Source organism: Danio aesculapii, chromosome 12, assembly GCF_903798145.1.
Source record: "Danio aesculapii chromosome 12, fDanAes4.1, whole genome shotgun sequence".
Classification (NCBI taxonomy): Eukaryota; Metazoa; Chordata; class Actinopteri; order Cypriniformes; family Danionidae; genus Danio; species Danio aesculapii.
In genome coordinates this window covers 22585426-22607805 of record NC_079446.1, presented here as the reverse complement: position 1 = coordinate 22607805, position 22380 = coordinate 22585426, and the positions used below count along the sequence as shown (strand labels likewise).

General features: G+C 35.8%; 1 protein-coding gene across 1 annotated transcript in view; it reads left to right on the top strand.

The window, feature by feature from the left end:
* Positions 1 to 22380, top strand: part of pkd1b (polycystic kidney disease 1b) — a 55705-nt gene that overhangs the window by 17048 nt on the left and 16277 nt on the right. The window contains exons 12-31 of the mRNA XM_056469151.1: positions 87 to 251; positions 2026 to 2160; positions 2250 to 2532; positions 2626 to 2857; positions 2942 to 3086; positions 5660 to 5794; positions 6058 to 6202; positions 8494 to 9078; positions 10891 to 11041; positions 12701 to 12953; positions 13459 to 13654; positions 13738 to 13905; positions 16456 to 16599; positions 16672 to 16882; positions 17130 to 17253; positions 19102 to 19254; positions 19430 to 19494; positions 19578 to 19729; positions 21816 to 21936; positions 22011 to 22177. Of these exons, the coding sequence (XP_056325126.1) occupies positions 87 to 251; positions 2026 to 2160; positions 2250 to 2532; positions 2626 to 2857; positions 2942 to 3086; positions 5660 to 5794; positions 6058 to 6202; positions 8494 to 9078; positions 10891 to 11041; positions 12701 to 12953; positions 13459 to 13654; positions 13738 to 13905; positions 16456 to 16599; positions 16672 to 16882; positions 17130 to 17253; positions 19102 to 19254; positions 19430 to 19494; positions 19578 to 19729; positions 21816 to 21936; positions 22011 to 22177 (3730 nt within the window). The remainder of the gene's footprint in view (positions 1 to 86; positions 252 to 2025; positions 2161 to 2249; positions 2533 to 2625; positions 2858 to 2941; positions 3087 to 5659; positions 5795 to 6057; positions 6203 to 8493; positions 9079 to 10890; positions 11042 to 12700; positions 12954 to 13458; positions 13655 to 13737; positions 13906 to 16455; positions 16600 to 16671; positions 16883 to 17129; positions 17254 to 19101; positions 19255 to 19429; positions 19495 to 19577; positions 19730 to 21815; positions 21937 to 22010; positions 22178 to 22380) is intronic.

The following is a 22380-nucleotide window of genomic DNA, read 5'->3' as shown; positions in this document are numbered from 1 at the left end:
AGTGCATTAAAAATGCAGTAAATTCTTTATTTGCTTCTGTGAACACTCAGTTGATGTATTCTGTAAAATGTATTCTGTGCTTCCAGAACACAACAGCACTTTCTTTAGCCTTTTCCACCCTTCATCGCCATATTTCAGTAAATAGCAGTATGCTGATTCTTCCCAGAAGTGTTCTGCTGCCAGACAGAGTGTATCGCTTTACTCTAACCCTTTTCAAAAGTGGACGACAACCTGCCTCTATATCTCAGTCGGTGAGTGTTAACTTATTTAAACTTCACACTGGTTTTAGTATTTCACTCGGTACATTTTTCCTAACATTTACACAACAAAGATACACTTACAGTGCTTTTAAAAAGTTAGCATTTTTTAAGCATTTCATGAACAGAAGACAGTGTTGGCTCAACAATCTCCATTCACGTCTGGGATACATGAAATAGACTAAAAATGCTGTATTATTCATCCCAGGCCAGTAGCTGGCAATGTCACTTTGTACGTTTATTCTATTCACAGATAGCTGTAATATTTCTGTAACAGCCTTTGCTGTTTTGTTTGTTAAGTACTCACAAATGTCTGTTGAACAAAAAATATACATTTTCACATCTTCACATTTGTAAAAAACAAAGCTTTTGTCTTGCAAACTTACCCTAAAATTCTTTCATCATTTACTTACTTTCATGTTGTGCAAAACCTACAGTAAGTGAACCTTTCTTTCTTTCTTAATAATATATTGTGTGTTTTTGTCCATATAATGGGTCAAGAGTTATGTTGTAGAAACCAATGATTGAACAAAAATTGTTGAAACATTCTTATCTCTTGCAAACTCCGCTATTTAAAACCATAGAATACAGTGTAACAGATACATTTAGCCCATGTTAGAACATTGTTTAATCAAGAAAAAAAACATAATTTTTCCCCTCATAATTTTGAGTTTATGTTTTGAAATTACATGTTATAAAGTCTTAAGACACAAACTGACTTTTCTTAGAAAGTTTTTGTCATGCTGTTGTGAGAAAAAAAGTTGGTATTGCAAGCAGGGATGGGCAAATACGTATTTGAAATACGTATTTGAAATACAAAATAGTATTTAGTAATTGATAGAATTTATGAAAATGGCTTAATATTTTGTATCAAAATACTTTAGTGTCTTGTATTTTTGTATTTTTAAAATACTGTAAAATACTTTGTAAGAAGTCTACATGATGACATCATAAAAATGCGGCCTCAGATTGATGCTTTCTCAGTTATTTACCTAGAATTGAAATCAGAACAGAAAAATTAATTTAGAAAGTGGTCAATGCTTGGAGTATGGATGGAAATTATCCAACACACATAAAAAAATATCAGACAAATGGCATGGGTAGATTTGGGAGCAAGTCAACAATCATTGAAAATAGTGTACTGCACAATGCTAAGACCAATAATATATAATAGCAATATAATGTACAATTTGGCATTAGCATCTTTGCTTAAGAAATGAGATGGAATAAAATATCAGCCCTTAGGAACAGGATGTGGAGCTTCAGTACATAATCATTCCCATTCTCAGTCTCAGGGCTGCAGGTGGAAATGCAGAGGAACTTTAGAAATTGTTAAAGGGGTTAAAATGAATGACAAAGTCAGTTTAATGGTGAAGGGATTGATCAAATATGCCTACTGATTGAAGGTTTGCAAAGAAATTCCCTTGTGAAAGTATTTTGTAGTATTTTCAAAATACAGTATTTTATTTTGATACTTGTTGTGGCAGCTGTATTTTGTAGTTTATTTTTATACATGTAAAATTGAGGTATTTTATTTTAAAATACATGTAAATGTATTTTGCCCATCCCTGATTGCAAATATTTTATTTTTGAACTGTGTCTCGGATTTTATAACAAGCAATTCTGAGAAAAATGTGCATGACGTAAACTTACAGTACATTTATCAAACGAGTAAACACTATGAAATAAAAAATGGCAATTGCATAACAAATTCTGTAGCATTAACTGTTCATCAAACTGTTTAAAACTCTTTTTTTCATTCTTTCAGGTTAGAGTGTACAATACCACATTGCTAACCGTGACTGTGAAGTGTGTTTCCTGTAATAATCAATTGTTTCACATGAATCACAACCACCATGTTTCCTTGGCTGGCTATTGTTCTTCATGTCAAGACACCGTACAGGTATTCAGTTCACACAGTAATTTAAAACAACATCATTCGCCTTCATCATTTCCAAACCTTAATAATGTTTTAAAACACTTTACCTACAGTACAGATGGACTGCAGAGAATCAGAGAGGTGAAGCTCTTACACTGAATGCGGTCACTACCTTGACAGGAAGCCTCTGGAGAGAAATAGTCATTAAACCAGGGGTGCTAATGGAGGGCCAAGAATACACCTTTACTCTCAATGTGTCTGAACCTGCCTCTGGGCTTTGGGGGTCGGCAAGCATCACCTTAGTCTCCAACCATCCTCCCTACGGGGGTTTTTGCACTCTGTCACCCGGCGACTCGCTTTATTTCCTGGAAACCAAGGTTTCTTACAGTTGCTCTGGTACTGTCATTTCTCTTCTCCTCTTATTTCACACCCAAGTAATGGCTCTGTAGACTGACGCATTCCTTGCTATTTTTTTTTCCTCAATGGCAGGGTGGATGGATGATGACGGTGACTCAGCTCAGCTCATATTTTCACTGCAGGTGGCACAGTGTGAAGATTTCGGACCATTATGTCCTTTGATTACCCTTTACAGAGGCACTCAGAGCACATTGAGCTCCCTGGTGCCACTGGGTTTTAAGAACACAGTGGAAAATGCATCTGTTATTCATGTGCTGGTTCATATAGAGGATAGTATGGGGGCTACGATTGTCGCAGTGAAAAAGTTAGTCATCTACTATGCATATATAAACATAGTCAGACAAAATTCAACTGAACATGACCGTTCCAAAATAACATCTCCCTGCAGGAAACTGACAGTGCTGCCTTGTGACCAGTGCACAGTGACGTGGTTGAGGACGAAGAGTCAATCAGAGTTTTGGGCCTTGATCCAACAAGGCAACCCTCAGGACATTATGCAATATTCTTTTGCCCTGACCAGTCAACTCAACCAGGTAACCCAGATAGCCCTGACTAACAATTTTAATGTGTAATCAATCTTTGAATTGACACTTTTGCTTGTGAAAAAAACAGATTATGAGTGATTGCAGATGGTGCATTGTATAAATTGTAATTCCAATTTGCATTTAAGAAGGTAAAATTAAAATAAACTGAAATTTTGAACTCATAACTATAGTAAGTAGAATTTTCTAAATTAAAAAAAATAGTTTCAAATCCTTTTAACTCAAATACAAAATAAAAACTGTCACCGTGGCAGTTTCTTTTCAAAGAGTACACTTTTGTACCTAACATGACCACTCTTGTAAACTTAAAGCACATGAAAGTATTGAAAATGTACATATTGGTACCTAAAAAGTACAAAACTATATTGCAATGTACTTGTTAGGAACAAAAGTGTGCCCAGTAGGCACAGGACGTCATCATGATGTCAAATTAACGTTGTGCCCCAATGTCATGCCTTTTGTAGCGCTAGGTGATTTTGCCTAAAATCCAAATCTCGATTAATTGAACATCTTAACTCGATTACAATTAATGAACGATTATTTTATTTATTTAATTTTTGTGTCCTCACAGGTCACTGACAAATTTTGGACAGTAAATATGCTCACATATTACAAGTCAAAGATTTCTGAATGAAGAGTGCATTACTTGATTCTAAAATAATTGAAGGAAACGCACACTATCTACTATCTATGATTATTTATTGAACATCACAGTTGAACAACTAAAATTAAAGCACACATTGCCTAAAAACAACAGTCAGTTTTTTCTTCGAAAACATTTAAATTGAAAATAAATAACTTGCACTTTTGGAAACAAAATGAATTATTTTCAGTGTTTTTTTTTCGTATTAAAGGTAGAAAATAAGCAGGATCTCTTCTAAATAAAATAAATGTTGTGCATTCTGTAAATAATATTTTAAGCAGTGCATTTCTTGTGTAAACAAATATTTTTATGTAAATAATAGTTTTAATGTAATGCAAAATATGCCGTCTTAACGCATCTCTGGCACAGCTTCCAATCATTGTCAATGTAAAGCAAAGTAAGGCTCAAGAATGGTTCCATCATCCTCCTTGACCAGAGATCAGAGCTTCAGAAGAATAAATCAGCCACAGCCTTTAACAGAGTGGGCTCACGTGACACGTAGGGAAAGTAATTGAAAAAATCGTCCTGGAAAAATTTGATCGATTATAGATTCTGAATGTCGACTTTGATTACTTTTCGATTAATCACGATGCCCTAACATTTTGTTTGGAAATGAACGTACGGCTGATGTCAGTGTTCAACCTAAAATCAACCAAAAATCAACTTCTAATGACGTTCCAGCTTGATGTTATGATGCTCAGACTTTGGATTTTGGTTGCAGTACCTGATGAATAAATGTTAGTGTTTAAGATGTTGGCTCGACGTTGGAATTTGGTCACTTTCCAACACAACCTAACATCAACCAAATATCAATGTAACGTTGTCCTTAGACACTGACTAGATATTGAATTTTGGTCACCTAACATCACGACCTAAATCTAACCTAATATTACCGTCATATGATGTCATGTGGCTGCTGGGTACCTCTGGAAAAGATACTGCTACAGTGATAGCTTTTGTACCTTTATTTTGGAATGTGATTAATTAACATAAATCTGACCCTGGAGAAAATAAAAAAACATCTTATGTTGCAAAGGTACAATTTTAGATATTGGCAATCATACGTTATATGGGTCAAAATTGGTCAACAGTCATTAGAATATTAAATAAAGATCATGAAGATATTTTGTACATTTTCCACCATAAATATATAACTCTATTTTGGATTAGTAATTAGCATTGGTAAGAATTTAGTTTGGACAACTTTGGAAGGCAATTTTGACAGTATTTTGATACAGATTTTTGGTTTTGCACTTAGATTCCATATTTTCAATTAAAAACAATACAATCAAACAAACAACAACTTTCACTATAGTTTATGGAAGACTCCCACAAAAATATCCTTTAGTAAAACAATAGATGGCGACGCAGTAGCGCAGTAGGTAGTGCTGTCGCCTCACAGCAAGAAGGTCGCTGGTTCGAGCCTTGGCTGGCGTTTCTGTGTGGAGTTTGCATGTTCTCCCTGCGTTCGCGTGGGTTTCCTCTGGGTGCTTCGGTTTCCCCCACAGTCCAAAGACATGTGGTACAGGTGAATTGAGTAGGCTAAATTGTCCGTAGTGTATGAGTGTGAATGAGTGTCTATGGATGTTTCCCAGAGATTGGTTGCGGCTGGAAAGGCATCCGCTGCGTGAAACATGAGCTGGATAAGTTGGCGGTTCATTCCCCAGATTACTAAAGGGACTAAGCCGAAAATGAATGAATGAATGAATGAATAACAATAGATTATTTACTTGTAAATTTCATATTTAGCATATTTAGAGCAAAAATCATTTCATGACCTATTAAATGACACTATTTGAGGATCACAGTGCAAGCCCAAAATACTAGTACAGAATCATTTAACATATTTTACTAATATCCTTTAAACCACTAAGTTTTACCTATTTGATTAAACATTGAACAAAATTAACCACTTCCACAGCTAACATCCATAAGTGCTCAGGAATTGGAGGACAAGATTCATCTACGTACAAGCGTGATCCAAGTCCTGGCCTCTCTTCCAGTCTCCTCACTCCAGGACGTGGCTCTTATCAGCTCAGCTTTGGCCCAGTCTACAGTAAGGCTTTCAACTGTTAACGCTTATGAAGAATTTCGCATTAATCAGAATTAATAATACCTCGACCCAAAGCATGTCAGCAACTTATTACAGATCCTGCACCATGTGACATGAAAGTCAAAGGCTTATCGCTGAATACAGACTGCCTGCTGTGCGTAACGAGGAGTGCTGGGAATACAGAAATATTCATGCTACCTAAGAACAAAATTATGATGTTTTGAATGCAAATGGTGTGTAAGATAAATGTTCCTTCATATCTGCAGGTGGTTCCTTCTGAAGTGCAGTGCAGCGGGTGCTATGCAGAGGTCCTGCAGGTCACGGAAAAGATGATCAAAGTTATAAGAGAACAAACAGAAGAGGGCAACATCAACCCCACAGACAGCGGCAGGAACATACTGACTGTTTTAAGTAAGTACGTTCAGCAGAATTCACATTTAGTGTGATATTAGAACCCCTCCTGGATTTTGAAGGACATTTGTAAGATTTTTACATCCTGAAATCGTGGTCACGATACATTTCTCAGAAAGGAAGGTACAGAAGAGCTTACAATTTAATTATGTTCCAGAGAATAATAAAAAAGATATAGCTAGCATTTGACAAAGAACAGCTTCTAGAATCTCTTCCAGTTCAGTGCTGAATTCGGCTAAAAATTCCTCAAAGTAGGAGCAGCTCCAAACATAATACACAAATCTTTGGATTAGCCACAACCTGTAAGTATTTTTATTTATTCAAATTGATCTATTGCATGCACAGTTTCTGGCATTAACGTATGTTGTAGCAAGGACATAAACAAGGAATGCTATTTGGCACCGCTTACAATTTAGCTACAAATTCATATTTGTTAGTCAAACCGTTGTAAACACTCACAATCTTCAGCAGCGCTGCGGCGTCTCTCTCTATGCGGCCGCTTTTCCTGCATTCTACATCTCAAATAACATACTCGCAAAAGATATGTGAACATTTCCTATTACTTACACATGCTTATTCCGAATATATGTGAGATTACTTGTCAGATTTGTTTTAGAGAGCAGGCGTTAGGTTAAGCTGTGTCCTCTGTGTAATTTTCTGTCTAATTCAGGCTCAAACTGATACAGATAACAGGTACTCTGATTGACAGTGTTTACATAGCATAAAAGCACGTGCTTGTAGGGGTGTGACACTTTTCCTGGTAACGTATAGAGGCAATCCACGAATCACAGCACATTATGTTAGCTGACCAATCAGAGCCTCTTGAGGGAGGAACTAGGTAATTTTCATGTTAGCTGAGTAGCTGTATCATCAAAGTAAGATATATGAAAAAAAAATTACTTGATTTTTTACAAATGAAACATGAGCACACATTGCTTTGCATCTTATAAACACAACCAAGCCTTAAAAAAATACACCCTTGATCACCCCATTATAGATATAGTTTAGTACATTTATGATGTACACCTTTGTGCTTTTTAGTTATAAATATGTACCTTTAGAGGTACAAATGTGGACCTGTTAGGTAGAAAATTCTACCCTTTGAATAACTACCGTCTGAAAGACAGTTTTTTTTAACCTCTATTTTTAATCTGAGAGTGTACATAAAATGCAAATACATATAAAATGTTTAAATTTCCCAATTATCTAAAAAAAGTCTTTAACCCATTGTCAAGCAAAGAACCATATCAGTATGGTTTAACTTCATTGTCATTGTATATATATATATATATATATATATATATATATATATATATATATATACGGTGGCTCAGTGGTTAGCACTGTTTCCTCACAGCAAGAAGGTTGCTGGTTTAAGTCCCGGCTGAGTCAGTGGTCAGTTGGCATTTCTGTGTGGAGTTTGCATGTTCTCCCTGTGTTTGCGTGGGTTTCCTCTGGGTGCTCCGGTTTTCCCTACATGTCCAAAGACATGTGGGTATAGGTGAATTGAATTAACTAAATTGGCTGTAGTGTATGTGTGTGAATGAGTGTGTATGGATGTTTCCCAGTACTGGGTTGCAGCTGCAATGGCCTTCGCAGTGTAAAGCATATGCTAGATAAGTTGTCGGTTCATTCCACTGTGGCGACCCCTGATGAACAAAGGGACTTAGCCAAAGAAAAGTTAATAAAGGATTTCCGATTCTAATGTAAGAGCAAATATATAAGCATTAGACAAAAACAATGCATTTTTTACTACACTGTAAAGAAATATGTATAATTTAACATATTCCGTATTTTTTTCATGTTTTTTTTGTTTATTTACTGATATGAATTGCATTATGGCACCATGATTTCTGCTCTGTTGACTTTTTATCTTGAAAAATCAACTCTACAATTTAAGTGGTTTTTAATTGACATTTTAGTAGTTGGTAGTGTGAATATATTGTAACAGAAAAAGCACTGGCAGTTTATTACCAGGTTTCTGTAAACAATGTCAATTCTATTAACAATGTCAATAAAAGTTACTTTTTCGAACTCTTTTCAACATCAAAACGTTGCTGGAGGAAAGATAAAGGTCTTAAAATGCACTTCTAAAGCATAAATAAATGTTAAAAAACCAAGAATGACAATTACAGAAGACTAATTTACATTTTCCCCCAAAGTATTATAGATTTTTTTGTCATTTCATGCCGCAAAAATTTCCTACAAAGTAATCCACAAAATCCTGGAGGAACTGGATACAAGCTGTTAATAATCCATCACTTACCTGTCCTATTTTTTTTTCATTGCAGGTAACACAATGGCTGCAGATCTGAGGCAAAGGAGCAGTGCGGACACATCAGAGAGAGCTGTATCAGCACTGGGACAGGTTTTTGAACTCATGCGTTCATTAATGTTGTCGCGGATGAGAGGGGAAACAGTTCTTTCTCTTGCCATCCCAAAAATTAGTGCAGTGGGCATTCAGGGTGACCCTACTAAAGACCTCCTGTACACAGATGCCCTTGCTCCCTCTCAGTTTCACATTCCATCAGCACTAAGCTCTCAACTGAAGGAAGAAAAACAAGAGGTCCTGCAGATCCTGCTGCAGATGGAAAATGAAGACAATCCATTCATTCCAGGTGCCGAACCTCCTATATCCACCACTCTGGCAGCCATGGAGTTTGCTACACCACAAGGGAACCCTATTTCCATGGCCAACCTGACACTAGATTCTGCCATACAAGTCACATTACAAGCACAGGAGATTGAAGATGAACGCTTACTGTGGAAGAATATTACTCTGAAGCATAATGGAAGTGTAAATTTCACAGTTAAAGCAATGGATACAGAACCTCAGACTGGACTCTACCTTGCACTAAACTTCAGTCTTATTCCAGGTAGTGTACAAAAGCCAATACTTTTGAAACTACAGCACAATACACTCGGTTACACTATATTTTGATGGTCCGTTTATTGAATTTAAGTTAGAGCACATGCCAACTAATTCTCATTAGATTATAACTAGACTATTAGGTTGGGGTTAGGGTCAGGGTTAGTGTAAGTTGACACTTACTTGCAAAGTTTCTTATAATCAATTATATGCCGGTTGAAGGAGCATATCACAGATATAAGGCAGACAGTCTACTGATACTCAAATGGACCATCAAAATAAAGTGTTACCATAAACTCTAGCATACACACAAAAATAGTTTGCTACTTGTAAAAATTGCTAATTGCTTAATTTTAATTCTTAGATTTCTTTGGGAAAACTTAATTGTTTTATGTTCAATCCACTTACATTTGTTAACTTAATCGATTTGTGTTAGGTCAAAATTAATGAATTGTGTGAAACCCTGCATTTTTAAGTGTCCTTCCTGTAGAGTCTTTTTTACAAAGAAGTCTCTCTTAATTTTAAATGTTTTATTAATAATTATGTGATTCAAAGGTCAATTTTCAACATCAGTACTCCAGTCTTCAGTTTGATCCTCCAGAAATCATTCTAATATAATGATTTAATGCTCAATAAATATTTCTTATTATCAGTATTTAAAGCTTCATACACTCTCAGAATTAAAAGGTACAAAAGTTGTCACTGGGGCAAGTACACATCTGAGCCTAAAGGGTCTAAAATGGTCCTTTAAAGATGCATGTTTGTACCTTAAGTGTAGATACTGTATTAGTATCAAATATTTCAAATGGTACACTTCATTTTAGTTTCTGATATATATCTTTAAGGCACTTAAATGGAACCTTGAGGTTTTTTATGTATTGTTTAAAAAGGTACCCATCAGTGATAACTTTTGCACCTTTATTTCTGATTGTGTGTATTTGTGGAAACCATGAAATATTACAATTTAAAAGTAGAAAATAATAATAAAAAATAACACTTTCATTAATAAAGGGCACATTGTTTTAAAGTGGCATTTTTAATGTAACTTAAACTCAAGAACTTTAAAATCAGTTTTCTGCATAATGTGGATCAAGCTTTCAATAATCAATCACACTTTCCACAAAAATCTGTCTTGTTATTAATAAGAAGAAATGATTAATGAGGATCAAATAGCATAGCAGACACTGATTTTTGAATTATCATGCGACTGATGAATCGGGCGACAGATGTAGACTAAGCTTAACTTATAAATACAACCTTAAAGAACAAAAGAGGCCTTTGAGACTTTTTAAGAGCACTAGAATATATTACTTTGAATTACTTTTAAATTTCATTTAAAACGGTGGCATGGTGGCTCAGTGGGTAGCACTGGCACCTCACAGTAAGAAGGTCACTGGTTCGAGTACTGACTGGGCCAGTAGGCTTTTCTGTGTGGACTTTGCATGCTCTCCTCATGTTGGTGTGGGTTTCCTCAGGGTGCTCTCGTTTCCCCCATAGTCCAAAGACATGCGCTATAAGTGAATTAAAGTGTGAATACGAGAGTGTGTATGGGTTTTTCCCAGTACTGTGTTGTGGCTGGAAGTGCATCGGCTGTGTAAAACATATGCTGGAATAGTTGGGGGTTCATTCCGCTGTGGTGACCCCTGATAAACAACTAAGCCGAAGGGAATTTAATGAACAATTTCATTAAAAAGAGGCAATGAATGTTTGTGGAGAAAAGGAGCTTTAAATAAAATGCAAACGAGTTATACTATGTATTATCATTATATAATTATGTTACCATTATAGAATAACCACAGCCTGTTCTTCTGTCAAGCAGGATCTGCTGAGAAAGCCTCTGGACTAGTATGGATCTCTATTAATGACCAACCTGTAGATTTACAGTCTAAAGGCATTCATCGTCAAGAACTCACAATCTTTCTCTCAGCTCAGACTCCATTGCTGCAGCACATCATCTTCCTCACACCACTGTAAGCTCTTTCAGTTTCCTCATACATTTCATTTAAAGCAAGGGATAACAATTTAGATTACAGCCTAGATTTTACATAGTGAGTAATCTGAATTTACAGCATAGATTTTGTAATAGTGTTTGTGTAATATTTTGCAGCAATGTTTGTGAGTTGTAAATTAAGTGCTTGTTTTGTATTATTATTATTATTATTATTATTAATTGTTTTGTAGTTGCAGGGTAAATATAACAGTTAAAGAAAAAGTCCATCCAAAACTGAAAAGTCATAATTTACTCACCCTTTACTTGTCACAATTCTGTTAGGGTTTCTTTTTTTTTTTGTTGAACACAAAGAAGTTATTTACAAAAATCTTGAAAACCTGTTGCTATTGACTTTCATAGTATTTGTTTTTCTTACTTTGAGTTTCAATGGTCACAGGTTTCCAACATTGTTCAAAATATCTTCTTTTGTGTTCAACAGGGGAAAAAACTCAAAGGTTTGGAACCACTCGAGGGGGAGTAAATATTGAGAAATACTCATTTTGGGTGAACTATGCCTTTAAGCATTAAATTAAGGTGATACTTTTTACCAGCCAATTTGAATGATATCACTCGACTGAATGGGCATTATCAGTGGTTGCCTGCTAGTTACCAACATATAATAACTCGATAAAGGTTAAAAATAACACAACAAAGCACCAAATATTTAAATTGACTGGTTGAGTTATTAATAAATAACCAATAAAGGTTAAAAACAACCCAACAACGCACCAACTGGTAGGCTCAGAAGCTGTTATCATACATCCACATGGTTAATCAGCTATAGATCACTTATGGCTGCGGCCAGAAGTTAACAATAATAATTTATAGTATTTATTAAATTTCCCATTAAATGTATTTTATTAACGTCTACCCCTACCCTATACCTAACCATCACAGTAATGTAAAAACAGATCTGGATCTGGAGTCTTCTCTATTAGCTGATTAACCATGATAATTATTTATATTATTTATTTCATTTCCCATTCATTGTTTTTTATTAACGTCTACCCATACCAAAACCCTAAACCCAACCGTCACAATAATTTAAAAACAGATCTGGAGTCTTCTCTGTTAGTATAGCTGATTAACCATGTGGATGGATGATTACAGCCTTCTGAGTCTACCAGTAGGTGCAGAAGACACGTACTGGCCCATATCTATCAGCTGATAACCACTGATAATGCCCATTCAATCGAGTGATAACATTCACAGCAGGTGTTTTTACCCCCTTGTTTCTAGTAGTTACAGAGTAGATGTATAACGTTTGCGGCAAACATGGTTATTTTGATTTCTACTTAGGGCAAATGTAACTTTTGTAAATTAAGGTGGTGCTTATTTACTGTAGTACAAGTTAAATGTGCACTGTAAATTTAGGTGGTTCTTGCTCCCTTCCTTCTTTTAGTTATAGAGTAAAAAGAAAAAGTTTGCCGGCTGTAAATTAAAGTTGCACTTGTTATGCCTTGTTTTTGTATTCCTTTCATATTGTTCATTATTACTTATGTAGATACTGCATAGCTACACTGTTATTACAAAAAGGAGCCCTGTACAATTACTTTACTTACTAATATAAGTGTTATCAATATAAATAATGTATTGTCGTTTTGATGATTGTATCGATGATTATTGTCTAATTGTCCAGCTTGAATGGCTCTGCGAAAGAGCTGTTTGTGAAGGTGAACAGCAGCATCGGCAGTGTGGATGTGACGGTGTCGGTGTGTGTGTTCAGTGTGTTGTGCCGATTCTTCAATGTTAAAGAGCTCCGCTGGAGCAGTGAGGGTCTGAGTCCTTTGAGCACCAGCAGTCCTCACTCTGCCCACTGCCTCACACAGCACCTCACCATGTTTGGAGCCAGTCTCTTCATCCATCCTGAGGCTCTGCTGCTTCTGCCACCGGTATGCCACTTCTGCTTAATTCATTAATGGGAAAACACACTCTTACTCAAATGATTTGGGTTCAATATAATTTTTTAATGAATAATTTTTTTAAGAAAATAACATTTTTTAGGGGGTGCATTAAAATAGCTTTTTACATGGTTACAAAATGTTTGTTAAAATGAGTTATGTTAATTTAACTTTTTTAGTTTCATCAATGAATCCTAAAAACATTAACAGTGTACAAAACAGAAGGCAGTTGTTATTAACTGTGATAATATTTTCAGTGGTTTTTGATGGAGCCAAAATGTTCAAAATTAAATTATTTAAATAATTTATTCTAATGGTCATTGGGTTGTCAGTGTTAGCAAAAGTAATGGATATACAGACAAATTGCCTTATAACACTTTAAAACACAAAGTACATTTTACAGTATATTTAAAATAGAAGAAATCATCTTTTTTATAAAGATTTTTCACTTCAAGAAATGTATCACATCAACGGTGAATGTAATTGGTGTCTCCAGTCAGCAGAGCCAGCGAGAAACGTGGTGGTGGGCATCGTTTGTGGAGTCCTGCTGTTGATTCACCTTCTGGTTGGTCTTATGGCTCACAAACTGGACCACCTGGAAAATTTGCGTCTGTGTTCGGTTCCTCTGTGTGGGCAGAAAGGTCGCTATCAGTATCGGGTTCTTGTCAAAACAGGCTGGAAGAGAGGCTCTGGTGAGTCAAACCTTCAATTTTCTATTTTCAGATTATTATTCATGTAGTTCATCAATCTTAATAATAATCTAATGAAACATCAGGTACCACTGCACATGTTGGCATTAGCCTGTATGGTCTGAATAAAAGTGGCTCGCGGCACCTTCGAAGACATGGAGCTTTCCAGAGGAACAGCTTGGATGACTTCCAAGTTGAAACAGATGCCAATCTCGGAGAGATCTGGAAAATACGCATCTGGCACGACAACACAGGTCAGTGCTATGAACAGCTTCTTTCTTCTTAAAGCAGTAGTTCACCTCAAAAATGAAAATTTGCTCTTTGTTATTTTATTAACAAGTCAACCAAGATGTACAAGACTTTTTATTTCCATCAGTAGAATAGTAAAGAAGATTTTTAGCTGAAACTGTAGTCCTTGGTAATATAAGTAATAATGTAATACAAATGATCTATTCAATTACACAAGATTGATCATTTCATTTTTTTAACGATCTTAGTCTGTTGTGTCTGGAGCAGTTTACTGTACAGTGCCTAGAGAAAGTTTGTGATCTCTTTGCAGAATCTGTGAAAATGTGATTAATTTTAACAAAATAAGAGAGATCATACAAAACACAGTTTTGATATTTCACATCAACATTAAAGTTCCAACATTAATGACCCAGAAGCTGCAACTGCCATTTTGTTCGTATTGTGATGCATTTCCTAAAGAAACAGAATATTAAATGACTAAACAATGGCTGTGGCTTGTTTTGTCCAGTACGAGCTGAATGGGTGTAGTAAAGAAAGCGTTTCATTCAGAAAGATTGGGGAAAATGTTTGTGGAGAGTTATTACAACCTAACAAACTCCTCCTGACCATTTCTGTTTGTTGTCAAAAATGACCGTTGGAGCAGCATGATTACATATGTTAGCCACTCCCATTTGCTAAGATATATGTAATCCTATAATTTAAAGGTGCAGTATGTAAGTTTGACACCCAGTGGTTGACCTAGGTATTACATTCCTGGATCAAAACAAACGCAAGCGCAGGTTGCCAGATTGAGAAGCGAGTCTGATGATCGAAATAAAGCAACGGCACATGATAAAAGGAATATTTTCCATATGAAAATTAGTTTTTGTTCTAATCATCACCTCGAATTGATATATTAGAAGCGGCTTCTATTTCTTGCTGCTGAACAACAGGATAAACTGTGATCACCTCATGCGCTTTATTCAGTGTTAAATGCTAACAATTTGAGTTTGAATGCCATTTTGCATTACGTTTATTGCCATACTACTGAAAGCAGCAGCAGATTGTTCACCTCAGATTTTGAAAATAAAATAAACCATTTAAAATTGAACTTTAGAACTGTGACTCAAAATAAAACACATATCAGTGATTCAGCATGTGCATTTAAGATTGTTAAAATAGATTATAAACCTTACCATTTCGTGAGTGAGTGCATATTTTGTGCTTCTGAATGGCTGTATTTAAATTTCTGTCGTGTTTAGTCTGGTGGAAACAGCCAAATTTCTTATTACTGCAAATCTCATCATGTAGCATGTTGTTAGGACATGCGGTTACAATGTAACCTGCTCACTTATTGTTTACATTCGTGATATTTATGTTATTTGAAAATTATTTTGAACTCTGAATCTGCCTCTCATTTTGGAGTCTGCTACTGTCCACCGGAGGTCGCAATTTCGGTCACGGATGGATGCTTTGAGAGCCTTTCTGAATGAATTAATACAATACGCGCTTTTCCACCAAGGCAACCCGGGGTGTTGAAATATAAATGGCTTAACCGGCATTGGGCGGGTTAAAAGAACCAAAACAAATTCAGCATTTTGGCATGGAAAACACATTTTCAAAGCACAATAACTGACTTCTGCATTGTTTTTCAGATAAACAAAAAGGTTCACTTAGCATGTTTCTTAAATATCTGCAAACATATTATGGTATTTTTTATACTTTAGAAGTCAAAAACTTACATACAGCAACTTTAAGTGAAAAAAAAAAACAGAAAGTGCATTTTCAGATTTCAATTAAAGATTAAATGGGCAAACTTTTTTTTTATAACCCGCATAGATGAATTGTTCACCATAAAAGTAGCAATGTGAGCTAGCAAAATCATATTGCTAGTTTTGGCTTCTTAGGGACTTTAAGATGTTTCACATAGAAGTTGTTTACATATATCTATATCTGTTTTTACATACAGTATACTGTACGTTTACATGACATTAAGAAAATTAAGTACTAAAATTAATAAAATAAGCACCTGCAAAATGTTTTTTGTACCTTGGTTTTTAATGATGTGTTGTTACCTGGAAAATCAACAATCTATGATGATTGCCTGCTGTAGTATTTCTTCAGAAGAAGAAAAAACTCCATGTTCTTCAGATTCTACAGTTGTTCAGCATCTTTTACATATTTGAACCCATTCCAATCGTGACTGTATGACTTTGAGATCCATCTTTTTCCCACTGAGGGACTCAAGCAACTTTTAGAAAATGTTCAAATGCTCACCAATGCTTTAGAGGGAAACACAATACATTAAGAACCAATTCTAAAAGGGATTCACAAACTTTTATCTTCCACATTTAAACCTGCATATCATGAATCACTAAGAAAATAGTATTTCCTTAAATAAATAAAAAAGTCACCTACATTTTGAGGGTGAGTAATTTAACAGGCAATTGTCATTTTTGAGTGAACAATTCCTTTTCAAAACAACAAATACTGAAAAACATTTGCTGTGTGTCATTTTTTGAGTGAACACTTCCTTTTAAAAACAAGAAATACTGAATAAATGCAATGTTTTCCAGGTCTAGACCCATCTTGGTATCTACAACATGTGATAGTTTGGGACATCCAGACAGAAAACATGTTTTTCTTCTTGGTGGAAGACTGGCTGTCCGTGGAGAATGAGAAAAACTCTGGAAGGGTGGAGAAAGTTATATTAGCATCTTGTAAGTATACACATCCTGTGTGGAGCATTTCATATTTGCATTTCATAACCTTATGATCCCTGTATACTGTAGGCCCTCAGGAGCTGCGTCAGTTTACGAGAATCCTACATTCTCAGTTGCTGTTTGGATTTCAAGAGCACCATCTGTGGATTTCATTATGGGAACGGCCGACCCACAGCCGCTTTAGCCGAGCCCAGAGGGTCACCTGCTGCGCCCTCTTATTACATCTCTATCTGGCAGCTGGGGCAGTATGGTATGGAGCAGTGGGCAGAAAGGGCAGCAGGTAATAGGTCTGACCTTCAAAGGCCATAGACAACAGATTGAACTTGTATATTACACTGTAGGATCAGGTAATTACATCTTGTAAAACAAAGCAATTTCTGTTTTTCTCCAAGCTGCAGACTTTGCTATTGATTAATGCCAAAGGAGAATCATTTTCATCTCTAAACTCAGACAAATGATTGCCCTTAAAATCCTTCCTCCTAAAACAAATGGGTTATTCTTGCAATCTGTTACAATTTCGAATGCAGCGGTCCAGTTTCTACCCAGATGGTGATGAATGCAGAGACTGTTCTGGTTGGGATGACGGTTGCAGCTTTGACATTCCCGCTTCATACCATTCTCAAATTTCTCTTTCAAAGAACCAAGAGCAAGGTATGGATCACACTCTGAAATCACACTCTGCAGTGTGTGCATAATAATGATTAAAAAAGTCAATGATCTGATCATATTTGTACGAAAGCAACTTTGTGCAATTAATAAGTGGTAATGAGCACTGGAATAAACAAAAATTTATTCATTAATTTAAAAAAAATTCAAGATCAATACCCCCCCTCCTTAAAACAAGACATAAAGGACTTACACTGAAAAGTAAAAAAAAAAAAAAAAGAAACTGACTGCCATACCTTTTACAGAACTGCTTACTTATGGTTTCCAGAAACACAAGGTTTTATATTCTTAGATATTTGCAAGTGAAAAGAATTTTGGAACATGAGCCCTGCTTTAAAATAATTATAAGATGATAAATGTGATACAATAGACTGAATTTAAATGGAAAAAACCTTCCGATTTCAATCGGTACTGCTTTTAAATCAATTGATTTTCAACAATTTTAAGAGTTAATTTAAAAGGTTTGTCTTGATAGATAATTGTTAATATCAACTCACACCATGGTTAACCAGCAACCTGGCTGCTGTTCAAATTGAGCTAGTGCTGGTACCTTAGTGTCACATTCAACTGTCCATAAAACAGTCCATAAAATTGTATTAAGCAAGCATAATGTTTCAGGATTATATACCATAGCAAAGTCTCAGAGAACCTAAAACTTAGTACCTCTTAAAATTCCAATTTCTTTCTGGAGTTTTTGGGGAAAAAAGCTGGCACTGGAGATTAAAGACTGATGATTTAATTGTTTGTTTACCACTTAATGCTTTGCATATTCTTAAATGATTTTCTTTTCAATAAAAAAAATAAAAATAGTTGTCTTGCTGCCTCATTGAGCACTTACTGTCTAGGGGTTAAGCCATCATTTTACACTTTCTAAAATATTGCATCTTTCTCGTGTTCATTGTTTATTTTTTATTGCACATTAAATCTGATTTCGCTGTACTTTTGTTTATAAGATAAAAGTTGCTCAATAACTATGCACAATTGCACATTAGAATTTATGTCTCACTGACAGCCCTCTGTCAAAAAATATACTTCGCTTAATAATACTTATATACAAAATTAAGACTGATGTGTTCTGAGATTGATGCATGGGGAAAAAATCTAAATATCAACTTATAATAACTATATAAAATTATAAAAATCAAATTATAACAACTATATAAATAATATTCTGACTTTTATTGTACACTATAATTCAAAAGTTAATTTTTGAAGTGGTTTTTCACATACTACCTATGTGTAATATAAGGTTTGTAAATGTGTAAGGTCTGCTAAATTGTAAAGATCAAAGTGAACAAAAAAACCTTATTGTATCCCCAAAAGAAAAAAAAAAAACCTTAAACCAATTCCAGCTTGCACAACCCAAAGTTTATAACAGATTTACGAAAGGCAGCCTATGTATCTCACTAGCTTCTACTTTGACTTTCTGTAGTTGTAGCTGAGGTCTGAAAGAATTCAGAAACAAATGTTTTGTTGACATGTTAAGATAAAATTATGCACTGCAAAAGCAAATCCACTTTGCATGCAGTTTCAAGAATATGGCTCTATTTGGTAAAACTAACACCATTGTGTTCATATCAATGTGTTTACAAGAGCTGAGGAAGCCTTTGAAGCTAAAATTCAGATTTAGTACTGGGCATTTGGTTTGCAATGCAGTAATCAGTAGACCAATAACAACCAATCAGAACAGAGTACTCTCTGAAGGTTCTAAAATGTATATGTACTGTCAGTTTTAATGTGTCCTTATTAAAGTTTCAAAAAACTTTTTGAACAATGGTGCACATTCATGAAAATTCCTTACTAATAACACAGTGCTGATGGATTGTCTTGTAGGTGACACTGGAGGTATCTCTGCCTCCTTCTCCTGTGTCCCATACCGTGGAGATGGATGTTTTTCTCAGTCACCCAGATCTCACCTGCTCGTCTTTTTTGTCCCTGCCAACATACCCAGAATCTTCTATTTATGATGGACCATCTCCTTTCACTGTGAGAGAAAGTCAATTGTTTAACTGATACCATTGAGGCTTTATGTTGTCTTGGTTTTGGTGTGGAACGACAATTTCCATTTTAATCAGCACATACTGTATTCAGATTCAAGCATGATTTAAACAATGCATTTACGACATTTTCTCACTGTATCTTCATGTTTTCCCTCTCAAAGAATTCACTGCAGAGCAAGAAACTAGATTCAGAGTTTTGGAATTCCCCAGATCCTGGGAATGGCCGGTAACAGTAAAATGCAAATAAGTATTTGCATTACTACATGCCTTTAAATAAAAGTATATAAAGTGTTATTTTAAACATCACAGTGTGGATCAATGGCCATCATGCGATAGTATCTTTGGGCTGCCTGAGCTGACAGGAACCACACACCTTCTGAAGAGAAAAAAAGCCCTTCTACAATTGCATTTGTCAACTCCAACATCCGATCATGACAACGGAGAACCAGCCAAGTCTTCAGGTTTGAAGAAGCAACCATACTCTCTTAAGTCACTTTAAGTCAAAAATAAAAGATTCTGTCACCATTTATTCAACCTCATGTTGTTCCAAATCTGGATGCCTTTATAAACAATCTATGGAAAAAAAAGCAGTTTTGACCTTTTTTAGTGTATGAGAACTATAACTGATAAACTGTGTCAACAAAGGTTGCTTAAAAAAGTATATATACAAGTCATCCATTTAACTTGTATACTTTATAAGTCTTCCTTATAAGAATTCAGACAACTATTAAAATTTGGTACACCAAGGAAACTTAAAACAAATACTTACAAATTTACACTTGACTAACAACAGTACATTTTTTATAACTAAATGCGGCTAGACGATGCAGTGGCGCAGTAGGTAGTGCTGTCGCCCCACAGCAAGAAGGTCGTTGGTTTGAGCCTCGGCTGGATCAGTTGACGTTTCTGTGTGGAGTTTGCATGTTCTCCCTGCGTTTGCGTGGGTTTCCTCCGAATGAATGAATGTATATGCGGCTATCCCTGAGCCAAGCTAATTGCTAACATTGTAGAAGATACATGTTAAGATGTTGTCAGATCTGAAATAAAATAACTTTTAAATCGCTACGAACATGTTTTAGCAGGTTGCTGCCATGTTTCTAGCATTACTGACATTTTTTAAGTATTATTAACATGTTGATCACATGGTTAACATGAGCAGTTTCTAGCATGTTTTAACTCATACATAAGCATGCTGCTAAACTGTCTAGTATGTTTAACAAACGGGCAGCATGGTGGCGCAGTGGGTAGCGCTCTCGCCTCACAGCAAGAAGGTCGCTGGTTCGAGCCTCGGCTGGGTCAGTTGGCATTTATGTGTGGAGTTTGCATGTTCTCCCCATGTTGGCGTAGGTTTCCTCTGGGTGCTCCAGTTTCCCCCACAAGTCCAAAGGCATGCGGTGTTGGTGAATTGTCTGTAGTGTATGTGTGTGAATGAGTGTATGGGTTGCAGCTGGAAGGGCATTCGCTGCGTAAAACATGCTGGATAAGTTGGCATTCCACTGTGGTGACCCCAGATTAATTAAGAGGCCAAGCTGAAAAGAAAATTAATGTTTAACAAACAAACAGACACATCTACAACAAAACCAAGAAGGGTATTAAATTTAAGTGAAGTTTCACAAACTAATTTCAAGAGGAGCACGTGATATGATTGATCGCAGCAGCTCTCTCATCTGTAATCTGTAAGCCAATCTGATCATTCCAAACTCAGGATAAATAGCCAGACTAGCATTACTCCCTTATTATATGGCCTTCTAACCCTCCCCATATTATAATTGGCTTAATCACTCTGATCCTCTCCACCAATCAGCTGGTGTGTGGTGTGCCGTCTGTTGCAAAATGGCTGCTGCTGCGTCATCCAGGTGGATGCTGCACACTGGTGTTGAATGAGGAGATTCCCCCTTACGTGTAAAGCGCTTTGAGTGCCCAGAAAAGCGTGATATAAATGTAAGGAATTATTATTAATATTATTATTATTCTACTATGTTAAGAATGATACTAGAAAACATTAATGGTGATTGCATAAATTAAAAGGATACTTAAACAAAAAATTGTATTTACTCCCCCTTGGGAACCCAAGATGTTCCAAACCTTTATCTTCTGTTGAACACAAAGGAGATCTTTTGAAAAAAGCTGAAACTATTGATTTCTATAATAGGAAAACCAAATACTATGAAAGACAGTGGTTACATGTTTTTAACATTATTAAATTAATCTTATTTTTTGTTCAACAAAATAAAGAAACCCAAACTGGTTTGAAGCAAGTCAAGGATGACTAAATGATGACAGAGTTATAATTTTTTTTACATAAACTATCTGTTTACCATAACATGTTACTAACTTGTTTAAATGTTATCATGTTAGCACACACTTAGCAATTTTCTAGCAATCTTTAGCACATTATTAGCATATTTACCATGTTACCAGCAACATAATTGCATGGTACATGGTAATTACAAAGTAAGAAGAAAATAGTAAGATGGACAATGTAAAATAAAAATGAACCTTTAATTCTTATCTGCATAATTGCGTATATGGAACCATTTGTTCCAGCTTCAGAGGAAGATCTGAGGACTATCTCACCAGACCTGGATTTGACAAACACGCTTTCCTCAGATCTAGAAGCATCCGACAGTGGCCATTTTACACCTAATGACACCATCCCAACTGACACGTGAGTTCTGCACTGCACTGACCAACACACAGTATACCATATAGGCTAGCTCATCTCTGTGTTTTATCTTTCAGCCAGGATAGCTTGTGTAGCGAGTGGTCTGATCTGAGTGTGGATACACCTACATATGAACCAGGATTTCACAGGTCCTCCTCCTCATTTTCAGTGCTCAGTGAGGCCAGCACATTTCTCCCTAGTCTCCCACCCGACTCCATAAGCACTGTCTCTAACACACGCATTGGTAAGCCTACATTAAGCACAGAGCCAGAATTTATAATTTTGAGATACTGACAGAAAAAAGATCAAAAACGTGGCCTAATTAGGACCTAATTCAACCAAAAAATTGTTATTATTTACTCCTCAACTTGCTCCAAACCTGTTTGAGTTTGATATTTTGATTAAAGCTGGAAACAAGTAAGCAGTGACTTCCATTGCATTTGTTGC